This window comes from Capronia epimyces, assembly GCF_000585565.1.
Source record: "Capronia epimyces CBS 606.96 chromosome Unknown aczIQ-supercont1.3, whole genome shotgun sequence".
NCBI lineage: Eukaryota > Fungi > Ascomycota > Eurotiomycetes > Chaetothyriales > Herpotrichiellaceae > Capronia > Capronia epimyces.
In genome coordinates this window covers 1,958,946-1,980,025 of record NW_006912906.1, presented here as the reverse complement: position 1 = coordinate 1,980,025, position 21,080 = coordinate 1,958,946, and the positions used below count along the sequence as shown (strand labels likewise).

General features: G+C 53.9%; 6 protein-coding genes across 6 annotated transcripts; 2 read left to right on the top strand and 4 right to left on the bottom strand.

Annotated features, from left to right (window-relative positions):
- Positions 1-1,947: 1,947 nt before the first annotated feature.
- On the bottom strand, positions 1,948-3,345 carry A1O3_03991 (uncharacterized protein; the record flags this gene model as incomplete). The annotated part of the gene is made up of 1 exon (XM_007734123.1): positions 1,948-3,345. The coding sequence occupies one exon, from the start codon at positions 3,343-3,345 to the stop codon at positions 1,948-1,950; it is 1,398 nt and encodes a 465-aa protein (XP_007732313.1).
- A 1,190-nt stretch (positions 3,346-4,535) lies between these two features.
- On the top strand, positions 4,536-9,696 carry A1O3_03990 (uncharacterized protein; the record flags this gene model as incomplete). Its single annotated transcript, XM_007734122.1, has 7 exons — positions 4,536-5,012; positions 5,062-5,315; positions 5,418-5,500; positions 5,565-5,825; positions 5,870-7,738; positions 7,788-9,379; positions 9,409-9,696. The coding sequence occupies 7 exons, from the start codon at positions 4,536-4,538 to the stop codon at positions 9,694-9,696; spliced, it is 4,824 nt and encodes a 1,607-aa protein (XP_007732312.1).
- Positions 9,697-10,315: 619 nt separating this feature from the next.
- A1O3_03989 (uncharacterized protein) lies at positions 10,316-10,855 on the top strand (the record flags this gene model as incomplete). Its single annotated transcript, XM_007734121.1, has 1 exon — positions 10,316-10,855. One exon carries the CDS (start codon positions 10,316-10,318, stop codon positions 10,853-10,855), a length of 540 nt encoding a protein of 179 aa, XP_007732311.1.
- Positions 10,856-11,720: 865 nt separating this feature from the next.
- On the bottom strand, positions 11,721-14,031 carry A1O3_03988 (uncharacterized protein; the record flags this gene model as incomplete). The annotated part of the gene is made up of 5 exons (XM_007734120.1): positions 11,721-11,845; positions 12,067-12,433; positions 12,600-12,791; positions 12,834-13,496; positions 13,678-14,031. 5 exons carry the CDS (start codon positions 14,029-14,031, stop codon positions 11,721-11,723), a joined length of 1,701 nt encoding a protein of 566 aa, XP_007732310.1.
- Positions 14,032-15,231: 1,200 nt separating this feature from the next.
- On the bottom strand, positions 15,232-16,716 carry A1O3_03987 (uncharacterized protein; the record flags this gene model as incomplete). Its single annotated transcript, XM_007734119.1, has 1 exon — positions 15,232-16,716. The coding sequence occupies one exon, from the start codon at positions 16,714-16,716 to the stop codon at positions 15,232-15,234; it is 1,485 nt and encodes a 494-aa protein (XP_007732309.1).
- Positions 16,717-18,497: 1,781 nt separating this feature from the next.
- A1O3_03986 (uncharacterized protein) lies at positions 18,498-19,034 on the bottom strand (the record flags this gene model as incomplete). Its single annotated transcript, XM_007734118.1, has 2 exons — positions 18,498-18,878; positions 18,981-19,034. The coding sequence occupies 2 exons, from the start codon at positions 19,032-19,034 to the stop codon at positions 18,498-18,500; spliced, it is 435 nt and encodes a 144-aa protein (XP_007732308.1).
- Positions 19,035-21,080: the final 2,046 nt, after the last annotated feature.

Below are 21,080 nucleotides of genomic sequence, written 5' to 3'. Positions count from 1 at the left end.
GATTCGTGGGTTCGTTTGGTGTAACTCTTGGAGGCTCATTCGACACTGAGTGTAGGTTGAACTGAGAAACAAGGTCTCCGTGCAGCAGAGGTGCAAGCGTGCAAGTGTGCAAGCCAAACAGGTCTTCGCGGAAAGGTGCCAGTGGGTCTCAAGAGAGTCCTATGCTAGGAGTCGGAGAGGTGCGAGAACAGGCCTGGTGTTAGGGACCGAACAGTGCACAGGTGTTCGATAGAACGAACGAAGGTGCAACTCGTCGGTCAATGGTCGAGGCGAGGCTGAAGAGGAGACTGATTGAGATGGGAGATGGGGGGTTCGATGGCTGCGACGGAGAAAGTGCACCTGAGGCCAGCGTGGCGGCAATTCAGGTATCTCTCTTCCCAGTAGCCCAGTAGCCCGGATTGAACGAGGAGGAAGACACACTGTGCGGGAGGGAGGAGTGAGTCGAAGACAGGATGTGAGCTGCGGTGGTGATGATGGCCACTTCAGCAGTTGGGAGAGAGTGATGCCTACTTTGCCAAGCCGATGGCGACAGGGATCCCCGACGCCATTGCACGGGTCTTTTCCCTTCGCTGCACTTCCACTGTGGCGCGGGCGGCTCGGAGCATACGAGAGTGGGATCCTGAGGAGCCAGGAAGCTGTCAGTCTCGCACTACTTGGGAATACTGCACAGCGACAGGCCTGTTCAGCCATCTACCCTTGTTGCACCCCATTCTCGGTCGTTAACATCCTGGTCATCGGCCGTAACATCTCTCCAGACTCCGACGGGCGACTCTTCCTGCATGCGCCTGCGCCGCGCACGCGCATGACGAGACTGGGGTCCTTAGCAATAGCGAGGGGTTCTGTGACCTTCGTATCTGTCTACAAGACTCTCCAACAGATGAAGTACCGCCTCAGTAAGGCCAGGACCTGCTGAATACCTATGAAGCTTCGCAGTGAAGAATGTCCTGAACACATTGAACGATGATATATGTACTACTCCTTAGTATCCTCAACCACCTTCAGGGATGAAAACAGCGCAGATGGAGTAGACGGGGAATCAGCCCTACCTGCCCACCACACTATCTTGTTACTCAGCGCGTATCCATACTTGCCTTCGCCAGTTTAGTTGCCGACATGGAATCTGTCAGGAACAAGATACTTTGGGGTCACGTGGAACCGGGCACGGGTCAACACTTCGTCCGATGATCAAGGCCGTCCTCGCGAGATGTTTTCGTAAACTACCTATAGGTAATAGAGCAAGAATCAAGACGTAAGGACGATTTTCTGTTTCGACTTCGGTCAAGTAGGAACTAGGACTGCAAGGTTTGAACAGCATGGGCAACTTGAAAGATGGTTCAGTTGTCGGACACCCTGGAGTGTTCCCCATGAGCCGTGATCATGAGACATGGCACGCCTGAAATCCCTCGCGGTCCAGATATCAGCCAACCACGATCCCGCTCGCAGCGTTTGTTCACATCACCGGTCAAACTACTAGAGCCACTATTGAGCCTTGTTTCGACTGTCAATGGATTGGTGTTCCCCGCCAAAAAGAGGCCAGAGTGGTGCACCGGAGTCATTCACTGACTCCGCGTGAAGCTTGGGATTGCACTGCCTCAAGTGACGATGAGGCACCAGCTCCATTGGGTCATTTGTTATCGAGGTCGAGGTCGAATGACACTATTAGGCTCATGATTACGGAGCACGCCCTTCTCATTAGGGGCCCCCAGGTGCCCCAGGACTTTCCGTCTGCCATCCGGTATGTGACAATTGCCTTTAACGACGGATGACTCATCGCAGGGGCCGCTGCGCACACTTCCTAAATAGTGCACCACTTGCGAACACCATGGTCAACACAACACACAAACATGGCTCCGGGGGACCCTCATCCAAGGGGCTGCTGGATCTGTAACCTGTGCTCGCGTGGAGCAAGCGCGACGATCATCAGCACTCTGTACTTCGTACGAGTAGTCATTCTGCAATATAGGAGCCATCCGACCTAATCCATCCACCAATGCCTAATATGCCTCCTTCCTCACATTCACTGTCCATGCTCCACTTCCTGACTGGAGTACATCCTAAGTCTGTTCGATATCCGGCTTCAAACATCTCCATCCCGGCCCATGCAATCATAGCCGCATTGTCGGTGCATAGCTCCACAGGCGGGAATACCAGGTTCACATCTTCAAAGGATCGTAGATCTAGCAGACGTCGTAGATAGTGGCGTAGGAAATTGTTCGCAGCGACACCTCCGCTCACCACCAGTGTCGGAATTTGCACGCCTTGCTCTTGGAGCTTCTCCAGTGCCATAATGGTTCGAGAGCCCAGATGCTCGAAGGCTGTGCCCAGGGCTGCCTGAGCGAGCAGGACACGCTCCTCGTCGTCCATCATCCCCATGCTGGTAATTCCATTTTGGCGGTCAAGCACCAAACTTTTAATCTGACTGGCAATTGCCGCAAAGCTGAATTCCAACCTCCTATTCTTGGACATAGGAGTGACCAGATTCCATCCATATTTGTTCAGTGGCCTGTCTACCTCTTCACGACGAGTTCGAGGGATTTCCCATGCAGCATAGTCGTCCTCACTTCTAAAAGCATATGCCGAAAGATACTTGCCATAGGATGTGTCAGGTGTGTCCTCCTGCAATTCCTTGGGCAAAATGAGACGGCCACATTTGTCCAGTTCGTCCCCGATTGCAATGTCTGAGGTTGTGGCTAGTATTTCATGCTCCACTAGCCCTTTCGAGTAGAGAAGCATTGTATGACCGCCACTGACCAACAGCGTCAAGAATGGAAATTCTGGCCTCAAGGTATCTGTGTCGCGCTGTTCACTTTTCACCATCGCGTTGACCAGTCTTGGTGTGAGGGCATGTGCTTGCATGTGATGAACTCCAACCATCGGGATCTGCCATGCTGCAGCGAGACCTTTGGCAGCATTCAAACCAACGGCCAGATTGACTGGCATTCCGGGCCCGCGTGTCACGGATATAAAGTCCGGCTTTTCTTTCAAGCTGCCATCTCGAAGCCAGAGCTTCTTGAAACCGGGCGAAGCATCAGGAGCCTCTGGCAGCGACGCTAAAGACTTCTCGACAAGCTTTGCGAGATGCGTGTCATGGCTCTTCAGTGCTTCGACGGGGACAATACCGCCCTTGCCAGTGTTTTCGGCCGTAACCTTCTCGTTGAAGTGTAGGCTGGCTCTTGTAGAGTACGAGCCACTAAGGGCGGTGTGCTTTGAGAGAAGTGACACGCAAGTGTCATCGCAGGAGGATTCGATCGCGAGTGTTAAGAGACTGCGCCGTACAATCGACAAGGAGGCGGATGTCGAACATGTTGCAGAGACATGCTTGAGGCGGCAGAGACCATGCAGCATGGACAGAATATCCGGACACAGTGGTAACCCTCAGGTCTACTGCCAATAAAGACTTTCGATCAAAGTACAAGTCCTCCAGCAGTTTAAGATTACTCCGGAGTAATAAGACGTCAGCCTTGTCAGCCTTGTCAGCCTTGTCGCGTGGTGTCTCCATGCTCCGCTGTTACACGTCTTGGCAGCGGACATAGTGATTACTACATGTACCTAGGTATGTAGATGTCGCTACCTCATAAGTAGAACTACGAATGACTCTCGCCCATCCGGAATTGCTTTCCCCTTTGCCATGGTGTGGAACTCTTGAGATTCAGCTGCGTGTTTCTGGATTTAACCGCTGTGCTCGCCTCAACGGCCCGCCATCGTGAACACTTGTGGGCATAATTGCAAATCAGAGCTCTGCCATTTGACCCTTGACCCAGTGTGCAAGGGGTTGCACGCAGCTTACAGAAGGGACACGTCAAAAATCGCGTCGACGTCCAAGTCATGACTTGGAAAGTGTTGGGTTTGAAATCAAGTCATCTGGCTAAAGGCTCCATTTTGCAAATCCGACTGCAGTCATCCTGGATCTGAGCTGACCCCACGACGCCACCCGACCAATGTTCCAGATCTCCTTTCCAAGATTTGATGGAACTCCTCCCACACCGTGCATGCTACACATGCTCTTGGACGAAGATGAGGCTACTTGGTTACAACTGGCTGCATCTATCTACACCCAGTCTCGTCTCATGCAGGGCTAGAGCGCTTTTAATCATTTCCTGAGGCAATGCCGATTTCTCTCCTTGCATCTAGTCTCATGCAACCTATTGCAAATCCAACCAGGATTCTGGACCAACAGAAGTCTTCCAATTTGGAGATTTTGCTGGTACTAGCCGTGAGGTCACATGTTTCATCGAAGCACCCATCCTCTCCTGTCTCAAACCATATGTTTTTGCTTACCTGGCCACGGTCGCACATCAGTCCATGTTGGCCCCTGTTGGACAGACCATGCCTCAGTCAGAAGACCCAGCTCGACTACGTTGCGTGCCAGCCGTCGACTCGGTGCGCTTGATGACTCTTGAGTATCAAAAACATGATATTACGACGGTGTCCCTCGTGTCCTGCCTGAGTCTATCCAATATTTTCCAACCCTCGTTTAGCACTTGAATTTTCTTGAACACAACACTCTTTTGGTATCTACACACTCGTTTGTCAAAATGCGTCGGTCCTTACTCTTTCCTTACGTACAGTCTCTCGTTACCTTGGTCATTTTGCTCAATTTCCTGTTCATACACCATGTTGAGGCTCTTGCGAGTACAGACACCATCACCTGGGGTGGTGCAAACGACAGAACCGGCTATCAAAACAATCACAACATGGATCCAGCTGTTGTTGGAAGCGCTCAGTTCGGCCTCTTATTCAAGACCCGGCTTCCTGGTACTTATCTCATCAACGGACAAAATGTGCCTGAGCAGATATTTTCTCAATCCCTGGTCTACACTGGTTCTGATGGTGTTCAATATCTCTATGTTGCTACCACTCAAAATAATCTGTACAAGATTGTCGCCAAAACCGGTGTCATCGTGGCCTCTCGAAACATTCATCGACCTTTTCTAGTCAGCGATCTGAACGGCTGTGTTGACATCAGTCCAACAGTGGGAGTTACCGCAACCGGAGTCATCGATCCAGACACAGTAGGTCGCAAAGCTTTGCTGCCAAAGGGAAAACTAACGATGGTCAAAGGACACATGGTATTTGACATCGAAAACTTACGCAGATCAAGATCTCAATGGTCCCACGGGTCGTCCGAATGGTCGATATTATATTCACGCTGTCAGCACGGTGGATTTGTCTGAAAGACCCAATTTTCCGGTCAATCTGGAAGGCATGTCAGCTAGGAACAATCCTGCACGATCTTTCAACGGTGGCATCCACCATCAACGTCCGGCTTTGCTTCATACCGGCAATTTCGTCTACGCCGGCTTTGCTAGTCATTGGTATGTCTTCATCTCTCCACCACATCACTCTCGTTCGAAATGCCTCCTACTGTAGATGGAAGTATCTAGGTGTAAACAATGGCTGACGCTTTCTCCATTCAGCGTCCAATGGAATTTCACTGGCTGGATCGTGGGCTGGGATAAAGGGACTGGTCAGCTTGTGGAAAGATTTGCGACAGAAGGCGGTAAGTCAAAGCGGAGCCATCCTTGGTCCAGACCTCGGAGAAGTCACATTTCTGACTTGTATAGCTGGTGTCGGTCCGACCGTTCCTGGTGCAGGCGTGTGGATGTCTGGTGGTGGTCTTGCAACGGATGGCAAGGGCTCCATGTTCTTCGCGACCGGAAACGGATACGCGTCTCAACTTGACGGGATACCCGTCAATGGAAGAAATCCGCCGACGTCCCTCGAAGAAGCTGCTGTACACATGGCGATCAATGATGATGGTTCTTTGACTGTTGTTGATTTCTTCATGCCATGGGAGAAAACTCAATTGGATGGTGCTGACAAAGGTGAGAGTTTCCCGTGATCTTGGGTTGTGGTGGCTGATTGCGAGCAGATCTTGGAACGTCACCCCTAGAATTGCTCCCAAGCCAGTTCTCTTGCGGCGACATCACTCGGATGGGCGTCGTGACTGGCAAGAGTGGCAAGACTTACTGGCTTGATCTTGACAACCTTGGAGGCTATCAGAATGGCCCAAACAAGCTTGACAACGTGATCCAGGTCTATCAGAACGAAAATTCGGTCTATGCTGGAGCTGGCGTCTACCCACTAGAAGGAGGTTACATCTACATCAACGTCATCCAGTATCAGACTCACGTCTTCAAATTCTCTTGCAACAACGGCGTTCCATATTTCAACAAAGTGGCCGACTCCCCCGAGAAGAATGCATATATTCTAGGGGTTGGTCATGGCACAGTCACATCGCTGAACGATCAACCTGGGACTGGTCTAGTGTGGACGTCGGACGTTGAAGGCTCTAATTTGAGAATCTACAACGCTGTTCCCAACAATGGCGTCCTGCAGGAGATCAACTCTTTTGTTACTCCTGGTACCACCAAGTTTACCAGACCTGTCTTTGGAGATGGAATAGTCTATCAGGGGACTACTGTGGGATACATTTATGCTTATGGTGCGCCCGTCAACTTACCGTTGAATTGTACAGCTCTACAATTTGGCACTGTCAACCTGAATACAACAACGGCTCCCATGACGGTGGCATGCACGGCCAACACTGCAGTCACAGTAACTGCGGCAGCGCTCTCGGGCAACCCAAACTTTGCCATTGGGGGTCTACCCAATTTCCCACTTACAGTGGCCCAAGGACAACAGTTCTCGTTTCCAGTCACCTTTACTCCCCAGACCGTGGGGCCTTTGTCATCCTCTGTCATTCTCAACACTACGCAACAGGCAGGCGGCTTTAGCATCAACACTCCCGTGCAACTCAAGGGCACCGGCCAGAGCCAGGCTGCTCTGTTGATGGTTACGCCGAACACCGTCAGTTGGAATGGAGTGATTACCGGACAACAGGCGGGCGGAGTCGATCAATCCGTGATCATTAGCAATCTCGGAAACGGTCCTCTCAGCATCACCAACATCTTATATTCGGTGGTGGGCGAGACTGGTCCCTGGATTACGCCAAATGGCACGCAAACCGCAGCCGCCGTCTCTGCATTCACCTTCTACAACATGCCGCTCTCGGTGGCACCGAACAGTGCCGTGACAGTCCCGATTAATTTCAATCCACCGTCCAGCGGCAACTATGGCGTCTTCGTCCAAGTGGTGTCGAACGGAGGATCCAAGGTTTTTGATGTCCTTGCGACAGGCTCTGACGAACCCAAAGCCGTTCTTGAATTCCAGACTCCCAGTGGAGGATGGGTTCGGTACGACAACACCACCGCCTTTGATTTTGGTAATGTGACGGAGAATACAAGTCGCTATCTCAAGATGCGGCTCACCAATAGTGGGTCGGCCAACGCAGCAGCCTTGTCAGTGACCGTCAGCAAACCACCCTTCGGTATCCCAGGCAGCATCATCGGGGCCAGCAACCAGGTGGATCTTGCCGAAGGGACATTGGTGTACGCCGGACAAAACGTTACTGCCACGTTGTTTTGTTCAGTGCCAAAGAGCCAGATCAACGTTGACCCGTACCTCGGGACTGCCCAGTGGACCATGAACCTCAACGACGCCAGCTTCGGGAAGCAGTACATACAATTCATCTGCAATGCCGTCTCTGAACAAGCACCCCCTTTGAATCCCGTGACACAACAGGGGATATATCGATATGCCGGATGCTTTACTGAGAACAATCCAGGCCGACAACTTCAAACGAGTGTCTACAATGGCCCTCTCAACACCAACGAGCAATGCATTTCCCAGTGTTCCGCTGCAGGATATATCTTTGCCGGCACCCAGTATAACCAAGGTAAGTGAACACCCAGTGGCTTGTGATTTCAGATGGCTGACCTCTCAAGAATGTTGGTGCGGCTACAATCGGCCCAAGACGGTCAACGACGATGCCAATTGCAACTTTGCATGTTCTGGGAACATCAATGAAATCTGTGGAGGCAACGGCATCACAGGCACCGGTTCCTTTATTTCGCTTTTCGGCGACATCACTCGTTGGAACGGGAACACCACCGATACTCCCGGACCATACGTCAATCCTGGCACTCAAGGATTCCACTCCCTGGGCTGCTATACTGAAGGATCTCAATCTCGTGCATTGAGTGTGCCGGTGAACGCCAACAACACCGTGGCCGGCTGTCTTCAAGCATGTCAGGGATATTTGTATTCCGGCGTGGAGTATGGAGGCCAATGTTTCTGCGGAAATTCTCTGTCGACCGGTGCGGTCACTACTCAAGCGTTGGACTGCAGCATGACATGCAACAGCAATCAAACAGAGTATTGCGGAGGCCCAAGCCGTCTCAACATGTATCTCTACGGTAATGGTAGTCTCCCCAGCTCGACACCGGGGTCGGGCACCCAGAATGCTCCTGCTCCTGGCCCAACGGCGCCCACAACTCCAGCCACAATTGGCAATTTCAGTTATGTCTCTTGTTACACGGAGGCTGCGACGGGCCGGGCATTGACGAGCTTTGCTTTGGCCGACAACAGCATCAACATTCAAACCTGCGCGAGCAATTGTACTCAATACCGATACTTCGGGGTTGAATATGGTCGCGAGTGTTACTGTGGAAATGCCCTGGGTGCAGGCAGTGTTCCGGCCACCGACGGCCGGTGCAACATGGCATGCTCTGGCAACTCAAGTCTGGTGTGTGGCGGCCCCAACGGACTGACACTGTACGCGAACCCGAACTGGACTTCGACTGCAACTACACCGCCGCCGACCGCTACCGCTGCCCCTATCCCCTCGGGACCGAGCATCATCCCCAATATTGGCAATTTCCAATATGTTGACTGCCATACCGAGGCCACCAATGGGCGCGCGCTAAGTGGAAAAGCTGTCGCCTCCAGTGACATGACTGTGCAATACTGTGCAGGAAACTGTACTGGGTTCGCATACTTTGGCGTGGAATATGGGCGTGAATGTTATTGCGGGAACAGTCTCGCTGCCGGGTCGGCCACTGCTACGGATGGCCGTTGTTCCATGACATGTGCCGGGAACTCGTCGACCATCTGTGGTGGGCCGAACGGCTTGTCTTTCTACCAGTTTGTTCTACCGTCGAGCTCGACCAGCACCAGTCTCAGTACTACAACCAGTATCGCCCCGACGTCCGTGACTTCGACTTTGTTTAGCAAGACATCGACATCGACGACCAGTTTCTCCGCCAGTTCAAGTTCAGCCTCGTCGACCACCTCCCGGGCCAATCAATCTTCCGCAGTGAACAACTCTACGACATCAATCCGCTTTACGGGCTCTACGACTCTTGTCGTCGGTGCAGGTTCCTCATCTAGCTTGCAGACGACCTCGGTCTTTAGCAATGCCAGCACATCCACATCCACCACGCCTCCTCGGATCTTGTCGTCCAGCGCATCGTCCTTTTCAAGGGGTAACGGTACGTCGACTTCACCAACAAATTCGGTCGCCTCGACTGCTGTGGCGGTAATCAGCGTCGCCCAACCCACGACTAGCACGACCAGATCAGCCTCTCTGACCTTGTCGACTGTGGGAAGCAGTTCTTGGTCCAACACCACACTGTTGGCGTCTACCTCATCCGCATCTCTTACGACATCTTCCATGTCAAGCAGCAGCCCTTCGACCATGTCGGCTACAGTGTCAAACAGAAACTCGACTTCAGCTTCGACCTCAAGCTCAAGCGTAACCCGAACTTCCTCTTCCTTTTTCTCTTCAGCTTCAACACTGATGTCGATCTCGAGCTCATCACTGTCGACGACAAACACGATCAGCGACAATACTAGAACAGTATCAGGCTCGCTCTCAGGAGCAAGTACGGCATTGCCATCATCAAGCACCGGCTTCTCCACAAGCTTCGTCTCAAGAACCTCTTCGAGCAGCGGTCCTGTTGTGACAAGTCTGAGTTTGCCTTTGAGTTCGGGACTCAGCTCTACTTCGACATCAGTGGCCAGGAGTACATCAAGCTCTAGTTTGCCGTCGGCCCCTACCACAACGTCGATTGGTTCCAGGGTCCCAGCGCCGGTGACAACTTCTAGTCTTCCGTTGGCCTCGACCTCGACCTCGACCTCGACCTTGACCTCGGTTCGATCGAGTGTGTCTGTGTCGACATCAGGTCCGGTGTCGACTTCGACTTCCACCTCGTCATCCGGGGCCAGGACCTCTGGACAGGCGTTGACCTCGACGTCCATGTCGACTACAACGGCCAGGAACAGCCAACTCACGAGCAAGACTTCAACGACGTTGTCAAGCACACTCACACTCTATACCTCGACGTCTACATCCGCCTCGTCATCATCGGCCCCAACCCCAGCCAACCCTTACTTCCCTAACAGCTACATTGGCTGTGCCGCGGAATTACCAAGCGGCCGGCTGTTGTCTATGGCGTCGATGACAAACTCATCCATGACGATTCCGGCATGCCTTGCCTTCTGCTCGGCGCAATCGCTCGCGCTCGCCGGGCTGGAATACGGGCGCGAATGCTACTGCGCCTCGGCTCTTGGGCCCAACACGCTCCTGAATGCAACCGGCTGCACGATGGCGTGCGCCGGCGACAACACCCAGGTGTGCGGCGGCCGCTCCCGGCTGAGCGTGTACAACAACACGGCGCTGTCCGCCCCGGCGGCCAAACAGACCATCGGCCAGTTTGCCTACCAGGGCTGCTACACCGACCCGTCGGCAGCGCAGCGCGCCTTGCAAGGCTACAGCACCTCGTCGAGCAGTATGACGCAGGACCTGTGCGTTCAGACCTGTTCGGCCAAGGGATACACGCTCGCCGGCGTCGAGTACGGTCGCGAGTGTTACTGCGCCAACAGCCTGGCCACCGTGCAGGTCGGAGGCAAGGCCGTCCAGGCCGCCGAGGGAGACTGTGGTATGCTTTGTGCTGGCGATAGGGATGAACTGTGTGGTGGGAGCTCGAGGATCGGTGTGTGGATGGTGACCTGATTGACAGATTGACGGATTGGTTCTTTGGTTTCGGCTCGACGTCTTGGGGTGTTCTTGTTCTTGTTCTTGTTCTCTTCTGGTCTGGTTTCCGGTTCCCGATCGTCTTTACGGGTCTGCTTCTTTCCTTTCCTTCATCTCTTAGTTGACATGTCTTCTGTTAGGACTTACTACTCCGTATTTAGCATGAGAAAGAATGGCATCTTAGCTCAGCCTACCTTGATTCCTTCATTATCTACCTTGATTCCTCCAGTATGCAGACGCCGATGAGCGGAATAATGTAGACACGTCTAGTGCGTCAAGGCGATGGGATTTAGGATTTGGGATTTGGGAATGGGAATGGAAATGGGAATCTCGTATAGGTCCTTTCCTGGCAAGGGCACGAGGGTTGGTCGAGATATGGCTATGGTTGTGCAATGCGGCATCGCAGTCGCAATCGCATCCTTATCCTTATTCTATGGCGCCTGGCTACGTCTCCGTCTCTGTCTGCGTCTCCGTCTGGTTTGCTTGATCTGTCTAATTGTCCAATATGTCCAGCGTGTCGGTGCTAATTCTCCAATATCTTCAGCGTGTCAGTCAGTGTACAAACCTAACCTCAAACAACCACCAAGGCCGGTGTGGTGTGGTGCTATACCTGGTTGCCTGTCTCGCCTTGTCTTTGGGAGTCATAGCTGCGGGCACAACGCTCAAGATGTCAAACGCTCCAGATCTCAAAAAAGAGACTTCTCTGGGCCGTCATCGTCATCATTGGCCTTCCGTTCATCTTGGTCCCCCTTCCGCTTCCTGTGATCTGATCTTCATCTTGGTCCCCCTTCTGTGATCTGTCTCCTCTGATCTGTGATCTATGATCTGATCTTCATCCGAGATCTCATCTCTTCCCGTTGATGATGGAGTCCAAAACGGTGGCCGTGTTCAGGAGCTCCTCGTCCATCTGTCGATAGCCAACCAGTTGAACGCCGATAGGGGCGTCTCTGTACAGTTCTGGGCCGGTGTCTAAATGAAAACGACAGTGACAGCCAAGGTTAGCTTCGATATGATAGACAGCCATGATCAGTTGCAACGTTGACGTTGGCGGCAGGGTCCCGAGTTGTGGTGGGTGATATGTGCATACAGAGTCGATAGAGGGTGGCATTGGGTGATAAGTACAGAGTCGGTAGAGGGCATTGGGTGATATGTAGATACAGAGTCGAGAGGGAGGCATGGGTGATACATACAGAGTCTATAGAGATTGGCATCGTCCGGACCATACTTCGCGTTGGCCACATCATCGGCCACATCCGTCTCTCGCACCTTGTCGACCGGCAGGACGATGGCCGGGTAGTCGAGATAGTTCCAGATGCCGGTATAGCTGGCTCCCGACCATGTGTCCCACGGCACGGCCGTGTGAGGGGCGACGGGCATCAGAATGGCGTCGAGTCGGTGGTGGCAGAACAGTCGGAGATATCTCTCTGCCGCGTCTTCTCGACGGGCGTTCAGCTCCAAATACTCCTTCATGGTGGTTCCTTCGACCGCCATGAGGCCGAGCGCCTCGAGGGATGGAATGGTCGGCTCTCCTGTTTGGGCGAACAGGGCGGAAAGGTGCTTGATGCGAGGGAGTTTCGTCAGCCTTGCACAGCTGACATGCATCAAGATCAAGAATCAGATCAAGATCTCGTTCAAGATCAAGATCAAGATCCAGTTCAAGACCCAGTTCAAGATCCAGATCCAGGTCAAGATGGGTGCAATAACGATGAGTGGATTAACATACCTCGGCTCCAAGAGGTGCCCAATACTTGACAAGGTCTTGGTAGATTTGGCCGACGCCGGGCAATGTCAGAGAGACGGTTTCGACGTCGTCACGGCCCTGGAGGAGTTGCACGGCTTGGTTCAAGCCTCGTCGAACGGGAGGCGAAGGGGTATGGATGCCATTGTCATGGACCACGCCGATTCGCAGCTTTTTCTTTTCGTTTTCCTTTTCCCTTTCCTTGACCTTGTCCTTGACCCTTTCTTGGAGATTCCTCCATGGCACCGACACCACACTGCTATCATATCGCCAGGTCTCCGACTCCATGACGGCTTTCATGAACAGGCGACAGTCGCGCACCGACGTGGCCATGGGCCCAGCGGCCGAACGCACGGCGTCGGTGCCCGGCACGGAGAGATCTCGCACACCATCATGAGGCACCAGCCCCACGCTGGTTCGGAGGCCATAGATGCCGTTGCACAGCGACGGGATGCGAATGCTGCCGGCAATGTCGGTTCCGACGCCGAGCAGACTGCCGCGAAGGGCGATCAGAGCGCCCTCGCCGCCGCTGCTGCCGCCGGCGGTCAAGGCGAGGTTGTGAGGGTTCAAAGTCCGGCCAAACACGTTGTTGTCGCTATCACCCGTCATGATGGTTTGCGGTAGGTTGGTCTTGCAGTACAGCACGGCACCCAGGTCCAGCAGCAGGGCCGCGAGGGCACTGTTCTGCCCGGCCGGCTCGTCAACAAAGCAGGCCAGTCCGGTCGAAGTGTCCTGGCCGGCCACTTGAAAGCTGTCTTTGAGCGAGATGGGCAGGCCATGGAGAGGCCGCAGCTGCCGACCGGGAGCTTCTCGTCGTTCTTGGTCGAGTTGGCGCGCGCGCTGGATCGCGTCATCGAAGAAGATCTCGGTCAAACAGTTGGTCTGCGCAGCATGGTCATGCCATGCCGTCAAGTCAGTATTGTATTCGTGATGGGAATGATCTCAGTCAGTATTCGTGATGGGAATGGAATCATCTCATCCGATGCTATCTTTCGTGATGGGAATGGGATCATTTCATCCACTGGTCTCTTTCAGATGTTGTATGGGATAAGGCAACACTGACCAACTGTTGAGCAACGGCCGCTCTCTTGCAAAATGCAACCGTGACCTGTTCGGCCGACCAAGCACCGCTCTTGATTTTCTCGAGGAGAGCGGTGACGTCGTACTCGGACGTGATGCTACACTCGACCTCGTCCAAGAGGCCACAAGTGACGGGCACCTGTAACAGGTTGGTGGTAGTGGCAGTGGTAGTGGCAGCGGCATCGGCAGTGGCATCGTGATCGTGATCCTTCCCCTTCCGGAGGTCAAAATCGATCAACCATTCCCGGGGGATCTTGCCCTGCCGCTGTCGCTGCTTGTCCGCCGCGATCTGGCGGTAGTCGTTGGCGTTGGCCTTTGCAGCACTCGTACCCGTCATCTTACAAGAGAAAGATGTTGTTTTACAGTAAGACGATGTCTTCTCCAAAGTCCAGGTCCAGGCCCAAGTGCTTCAGATGTCTTTGCTGGGTTGGGTCGACCAGCCTTCAGATTGCTTTGCTTTGCTTTGCCGGGTTAACCAGTATACGTATGTATGTACGGCTCCTCTCGAGAGAACTGATCTCACAAAATGAAGACACTATGCATAGGACGAACCCTTTATACTTATACTTATACTTATATTTTTACACCTCGCTCCGGACCTCCAGGGTCCCATCTCTTCTCTCATGGGGGGAGGGGGGCTTAAGGCCTTCCATAAGCAAGCAGGCAAGCTAGATTCGAAGCGGAGGCGGAGGGCCCAGGTAGGGCCTTACTTACTAGGTAGGTAGGTAGGTAGGTAGTCGTAAAGCCTTACATTAGGAGCCTGCGTTTGTGGTACATACTAATGTATCCCGCCCCTGAAGTATTGGTCAGTGAGTACTACTGTATCCCATATCGCTTGAAGTATCGGTCAGTGAGTACTACTGTACTCCGTACTATGTATAAGCAACGCCGCCGGCCCCGGTCCCGGTCCCGGTCCCACCCACTCTACGGAATGCACAACACAACATAACATAACATTGATTCAACTCGTTTCATAAACTGATACGGTCATACTGCTATCGATGAATATTAATTATTATGGGTAGCGAGAGTCTAGGTAGTCAAATGATGGGTCAATCCAAATTGTTGGGTCAATCAGCGTAGGATCAATCCAACCCTCCGGCCAACCTTCCGGCCAACCCTCCGGTCCATGGCCAGGGCGGATCAGCCAATGAGGTATGCATGCCAGGTAGGTGCTAGGCATGTCTGATGTCCCTGTACCAGCCAATGAATCTACGAACCAAAGTGGTCATATTTCCATTATCATATTTAATACTCAAACAATACGAGAATCATTCTAATAGGTCACGGCTGGTCACGACTTGGTCACGACTTGGTCACCGTTTGTGTATACGAGCTGGGACCGAAGAAATGGGATCGAACCGGAGAATTGTCCTGTACGTGTATATGTGTGTGTGGTATGGTATGACACTAGAAATAGATGCTAGGATAGATGCTAGGATAGATGCTAGGATAGATGCTAGGATAGATGCTAGAATACGTTCTAATAATGCCGACCTGGACCGGACCTGTGAAAAGACATGCTCGTCGAATAGACTCAACCAAACAGAGCCTTGTCTATCGAGGCCAAGACGACACACGGCTTGCAGGTCGAGTCGAACCAGGAGGCCGTGAGTTTTCGGTCCCGGTCGCGCCAGACCCGGGACAAGAAGGTCTTGGTGGCCCTCTGCACCACGGGCGTGAACTGGTCCACGTACTCGTCCGTGTCCCGGAGGGCCTTGACCCTGGCCGCCGGGTCACGCATCTCAATCGCGGCGGCGACGAACGGCAGGGTCACGCAGCGGGTCGACCGCCCCGTGATCCGCCGGGCGAGTTCCAGCTCGGTCATGATCTCGGTCGCCCAGATGTCGGCCTGGCCGTCCTGCTCGCCAAAGGCACACCGCAGTCGGTGGCCGACCAGGAGCGCCGCCAGCCGGTACAACCGGGCCTGGGCGAGCAAATGCACCACCTCTGCCGTGTCGAAGCGCTCGACAAACCGGTCGGGCTGCGACGGCTGCCACGCTTGCACGTCAGCCTGGATCCGACCCAACTGCTCCTCTATCAGGGCCATGTAGCTCGCGTCGGTGGTGTTGGCCAGCGAGTGGCTGACGACGCAAAGGTCGTGATAGAACGACAGGAGAGGCGCACAAAGCCCCAGGTGCCGGTCTACCGCGCTTCCTCCGGACAGGCGGCCCTGTGCTGGCAATCTGATGGTCGGCCGACGCCGGTGGACCAGGCAATCTGTCATCTCGAACAGAACCAGAAAGGTGAGCCATTGCTCGGCGTCCGAATCCAATGTGTCCATTTCGACAAACGGTTTGGCCACGCTGAGGCAGTGGCGCGAGATCTCGTACACACCCTGGCCGATGGCCGAGTAGACGAACAGAGCCAGAGATACACCTAGGGTGAGGCACAGCGCTGCATCTTGGGGAGTGGCGACGGGCAGAGCGCGTAGTGTTGTCATGGCGGCCAATGCATGCCGCAGATTGACGTCTTCATCCGACACCTCCACTTCCACCTCCAGCTCGGCGGCATGAACAGGAGGATGAGGAGGTTGGATCAACTTCAGGGCTCCGGCGCACGCCAGATACGCGTCCTTGAGCACCGGCAAGGCCGTGGCCAGCGGAGCGGCCAAAGAGCGCTGCTCGGCGTCTCGAAAATTGGGACTCACCACGCAACAGTCGAGGTTTTCCGGTCGGCCCAGGAAGAACAGCAGTTTCTCCCTCTCCTCCCGACGGAGATGGGGAACACCACGGAGCCATGCCCCAATGTCCAGCGGTGGAGGATTAGGACTCACATCGGCCGCCTCGTTCGTCCCAGCCTGGCTCGAACTTCGCCCAGAGTCTCGACGATGGTCCCCGGGGCTGCGGTGAGGTCTTCGTCCTGCTGGTCGTTGCGGACGGACAGTTGCGCAGGACAAGTCCAGTCTATCGCACCTTGCACAGCTGTGGGCGATAGACAGACGTGTACATCGCTCCTTGAGCCTGTAGCAACGGTCACACGCCGTCCTCAACCTTCGACCCGGTTCTGCCGCTGTTGCCATTCAAAGTAGCCCCCTCGGAAGCGCTCTGAATTCCGGCGAGAAGCCAAACCCTAACCCTGTGCAGGATGGGTCTGGCGAGGTATGGCGTGAGCCAGGCCCGGATCCGGCTCGATGGCGTTTGATATCCGGCTGGGGGAGAAAGGCGTGCAGGCAACCACGATATGACGCTGGTTCTGAAGGTTCTTCAGCGCAGTGAAGACAAGGGTCTTGAGCTCGAAGGAGGCGTTGGAAGGTATATGGAGGGTTTGGCAGGGCTGAAGAGGTAGGACAGCTAGAAGACTACTAGTAATATACGTACTGTATGAGTACATAAGTAGTGGTGTAACTAGGGTAGGAAATCTATATTGGCCCCTAAGCCTGGGAGGGGCTTAGGAGGCCTTAGGGCTTGGGCTTAACCCATCAGCCTTAGGAGCCTTAGCCCTACAGTAATAATAGAGCAACCTGGGGAGCCTCCTAAGCCCCTAAGCCCCTAAGCCCCTCTAAGATAAGCACACCTAGGCAACTCCATGCCCCCAAGAGGTACCCGTTGGCCCTAAGGCGGCCAGGTTTCCAGGAAGCCAGCCTGGTGGCTTAAGGCTAAGGCTACTGTAAGGCTCTTTGCCCCAGGCACTAAAGCACTCGAGAGTGCAGTCACACCTCACACCTGCTGTGGTGTACAAGCTCACGCCTAGATCTAGCTCCGCTCTTTTGTACGGAGTACACTATTAATCAACTTTCTTCTTTTTCCAGACACTGGTCGACTTTAGATAGGGACACTGTACCTGCCCACTGCCCCTTGGCTGAGCTGAGCCGAGCTGAGCTACGAGCTGAATTCACATCCTTTCTTCGACATGATGATGATGACTATGGTGCTGTGTCGGGCGTCGCTCGTTCACTCGTTCACTCGTTCATGCCCTGTCCTCGATACGGTACGGTCGTCAGTAAACGTCCCTCGTCCTAGATCAGTAGCTGAGAATGACGGCCAAGGCTTCCGCTCCGCTTGCTCCTTCGGCCCAGGAGACGCTCTAGGACCCTAGGAGCCCGTCCATAATCCAGCTGGAAGCGCTGCCAGTATAGGTAGTAGATGGGTAGCACGGTAGGATAGGTAGGAGGTGGAGCACGGTAGGAGTAGCAGTTTAGACCTTGAAGAAAGAATGAAGAAGATCCCTTGAAGCTGTGAATATATCCAGGATATGAACATGGACATGGACATGGCCGTGAACATCATTCTCATGGTCATTCATATACCCCATTCTGATCCTTGCCATCCTTCTCATTCGGAGACAGGTTACACACAACCCCCAGCTTCTTCCTCCTCTTCGTCCTGCTCCACTGATAAGACACAGGGGCGAACTATCCGTGTGCCTCAAAGACTGGACTCGGAGCGAAACACCGCCTTTAACTGTCACCCTCCTGAGAATGAGAATGATAATGATGACAATAAGATGATGACAGTCGTGATAGTGATAATGATCTGACCACAGTCGACCCCCAATCAACAACGATAACCCGCCCAAACAGAGATGGGCCCGGCAAAAATGGTATCTCAGAAAGACGGGACGAAAATTGTCGAGTCCGTACAAACAAAATAGATTCATCAATCTCGTGCTCAAAGACCAATCTGAACAGAGCAACCATGGTCTTGTGAGCAACAAAGAGACATTTCCTGTCCACGGTTCTTGTTCTTATGCAGAAGCTCGCTGTATGCGACGGTGTCGACATGCGTCAATGGCCTCTACTCGAGAGCTTGCCTTATCCAACATGTCCTTGATCGTCTTCGTTCTCGGGCTTGGCAGCCCTCCTCAAGCTTTCAGCGCAGCCTTCTCATCCAGAAAGGGGAAGGAGTTGTTTGTTTTTGCCGATGGCCGCTTGACCCGAAACACGGCGTCCTGGTCGGTCATTCTTCGTCCTAGAGCCCGCTCGACTTTTGCCCCCAGGCTCAATTTGCTCAGGTCGTCTGTTTTCTTTTGGCTAGGAACGAACCGTTGCTGGTCCAAGTGTTTGTTTTCTAGTCGGTCAAGACCTTGAGTCAATTGCCGGATCTCAGCCATGCCGGCCTCGGCGCTGACGGGTGTGGTTGCCGAAGGCAGGGTGACGGTGTTGGAGCAGTCGGTGGCGGTGGTCGCAAAACTTGGCGAGGCCGAGTATGTGGAGTAACGCTTGGAAGTGCGTTTGGAGGTGAGCTGTAGAAAAGAGAGGACGTCAGTCATTGTTTTTGATACAGTACAAAGATCAGGGAAAGCGTGGGCATCTGCTCCGACAGAGAGGACGCCGTGAAAACGTACACTTGGAGCCATTATAGGCCTTTGAGACTCAAGAGATCTGCGGGACAAAGACATGATGGCTGATGCTGGTGATGGTATGGATTCTGGTCGTCCTGGTTGCAAATGCCTAGTGTCCGGTGCCCACCAAAGTCGATGACTGTGGGTGTCAATGCGTCTTCTTGCGGGCCCCCGGGTCCCAATGGTCCTTAGTGGAATATGGATTGGACGGATGAACCGTGCTCTTGAATGGGTTCCAAATGCTCTCGATTGCAATGATATCCGACAGTATGGTTGAAAACCACGAGCTGGCGCAGGAAACAATAATAAGGATTTTGGGGCTGCAGGATTCCAGAAGATCAGACGAAGCTAGTCTGGGGTCCAGCGTCCAGTTGCAGCACTGACCACTGAGGCAGGGTTCGTGACAGTCCGCACGTACTCCGTGCAGTAGGCTTGTTTGGAGAAGGCTATTCGGGGATGCCACCACGCAGATTTAGGTTGCTGACGTGAGTGGTTTCACGCTGACGGGCGGCAGGTAGGTTGATGCTTGGGCGATCAAGACGGAGAGGCAGTTTGAAGGAATCGAGACTGCAACGATTGAACGGCGAGAGGATGAGAAGTGCCAAAGTCTGTTGAGGACAAGTATTAATGATATCGGTCTGAACAACTGATGGCGTGAGCTGCCGGGATTGCTGTCATGCATACACTTGTACAAGTGGCTCCGTACCGTTGGTTGGCAGGCTATGGATAGATGGAGGAATGGGGATGAGGTCTTGCGTTGCTCCAATCGGCGTGGACTTCAGGCTCCTGGACGGGATCTGGCCAAAAGCAGATGGGCGGACTGGGTGAATACGAATATAGAGCAGAGGAGGGCGGGCTGAAGATGTACGGAGTAGACGAAGAGTGGTGGATGGGCGGATTGAATCTTGTTTGACTGCGGCAGAGAAGAAGGGTGTTTACCAGGCTGTCGCCAAAACAAAAGTCACCGCCCCTTGTGCCCTTGTGTGGGTGTGGGAGAGAGTGGAGGCCAATGCTGCAACTACTGTGTCTGACAGGACGGGAAGAGGGCCGCCAAAACACATTAGGGAGGTGACAGTAGCCCAGCCCAGAAGGCCCTTAGGCTTCTAAGGCTTGGGGCTAAGGAGGCTAAGGGGGCTCGTCAACTTGTCTTGGGAGGGGCGCCTCTAAGCCTCGATGACCCCGAAATCTAAGCTACCACGCACTCCGGATTGGGGACAGCAGCCAGAGGAAGCCGGTGAGGTGCCTGTAATCCCGGTACCTTGGGTAGCATTTGGATGCTAGGCGCAGGTTTCGGCCTTTGGGTGCGGATTCCTTCAAGTTTGACCCGTTCATCGCTCAGCTTCAACTGCCTGACGACAACCCCTGCATGTGCCCTTCGCCCTTGGCCCTTCGCCCTTCATCTGACTCGCAACCTACCACCTAGTACGGAGTACAGGATTCGTACTCCGTATCCGTACACTGGCAACTGCGGGCTACCTCCTGACAGGGATCAGCCCACCGGACAGCCATGCTCATTGACCCAAACTCCGACGACTGGCGAGTGACTCTCGTACCCGAAACCCACGTGGCTATGCACCAGCGCGCATACACGCAGTTGAGGCTTTCGGGCTCCCTCCTCGTTGGCCCTCGACCCTCCCTCACCTCTGCCGTGGCGGCGGCGTGGCCAGGTCCAGAACACATTTGACAGACGCCATCCCACCACCTACGGGCCTACGGAAACGCTCACGCAACTAATGACCAAGAATATAACGATATGGATAGGACAATTACTTGAGGACTTGGAGTCTTGACCGCTCCGGGCATCCCAGCCTGCGCGCTAGACTGTTCCAAAGAGCACCTGTTCTCCTAGTCACACGATCTCAGCTGCGCCGGACCACATACTGCAGGGCAGCTTCAATGCATTTTCCGAAGCGAGATCCCCTCCTTCCCTCTCCAAGTGTTCGATCGTCGCTCTCGATCCATCTCACCATGTCACCCAGGACGAGCGCTGCTACTTACTAGCAAGTGATATCCACCTTCGCAACGGAGCATTTGCGCCAAATTACCGAGTAACTGTGCCGTCATGGTCGGTGATCATGGCTCTGTCGAGACTCGGTCGTTGTT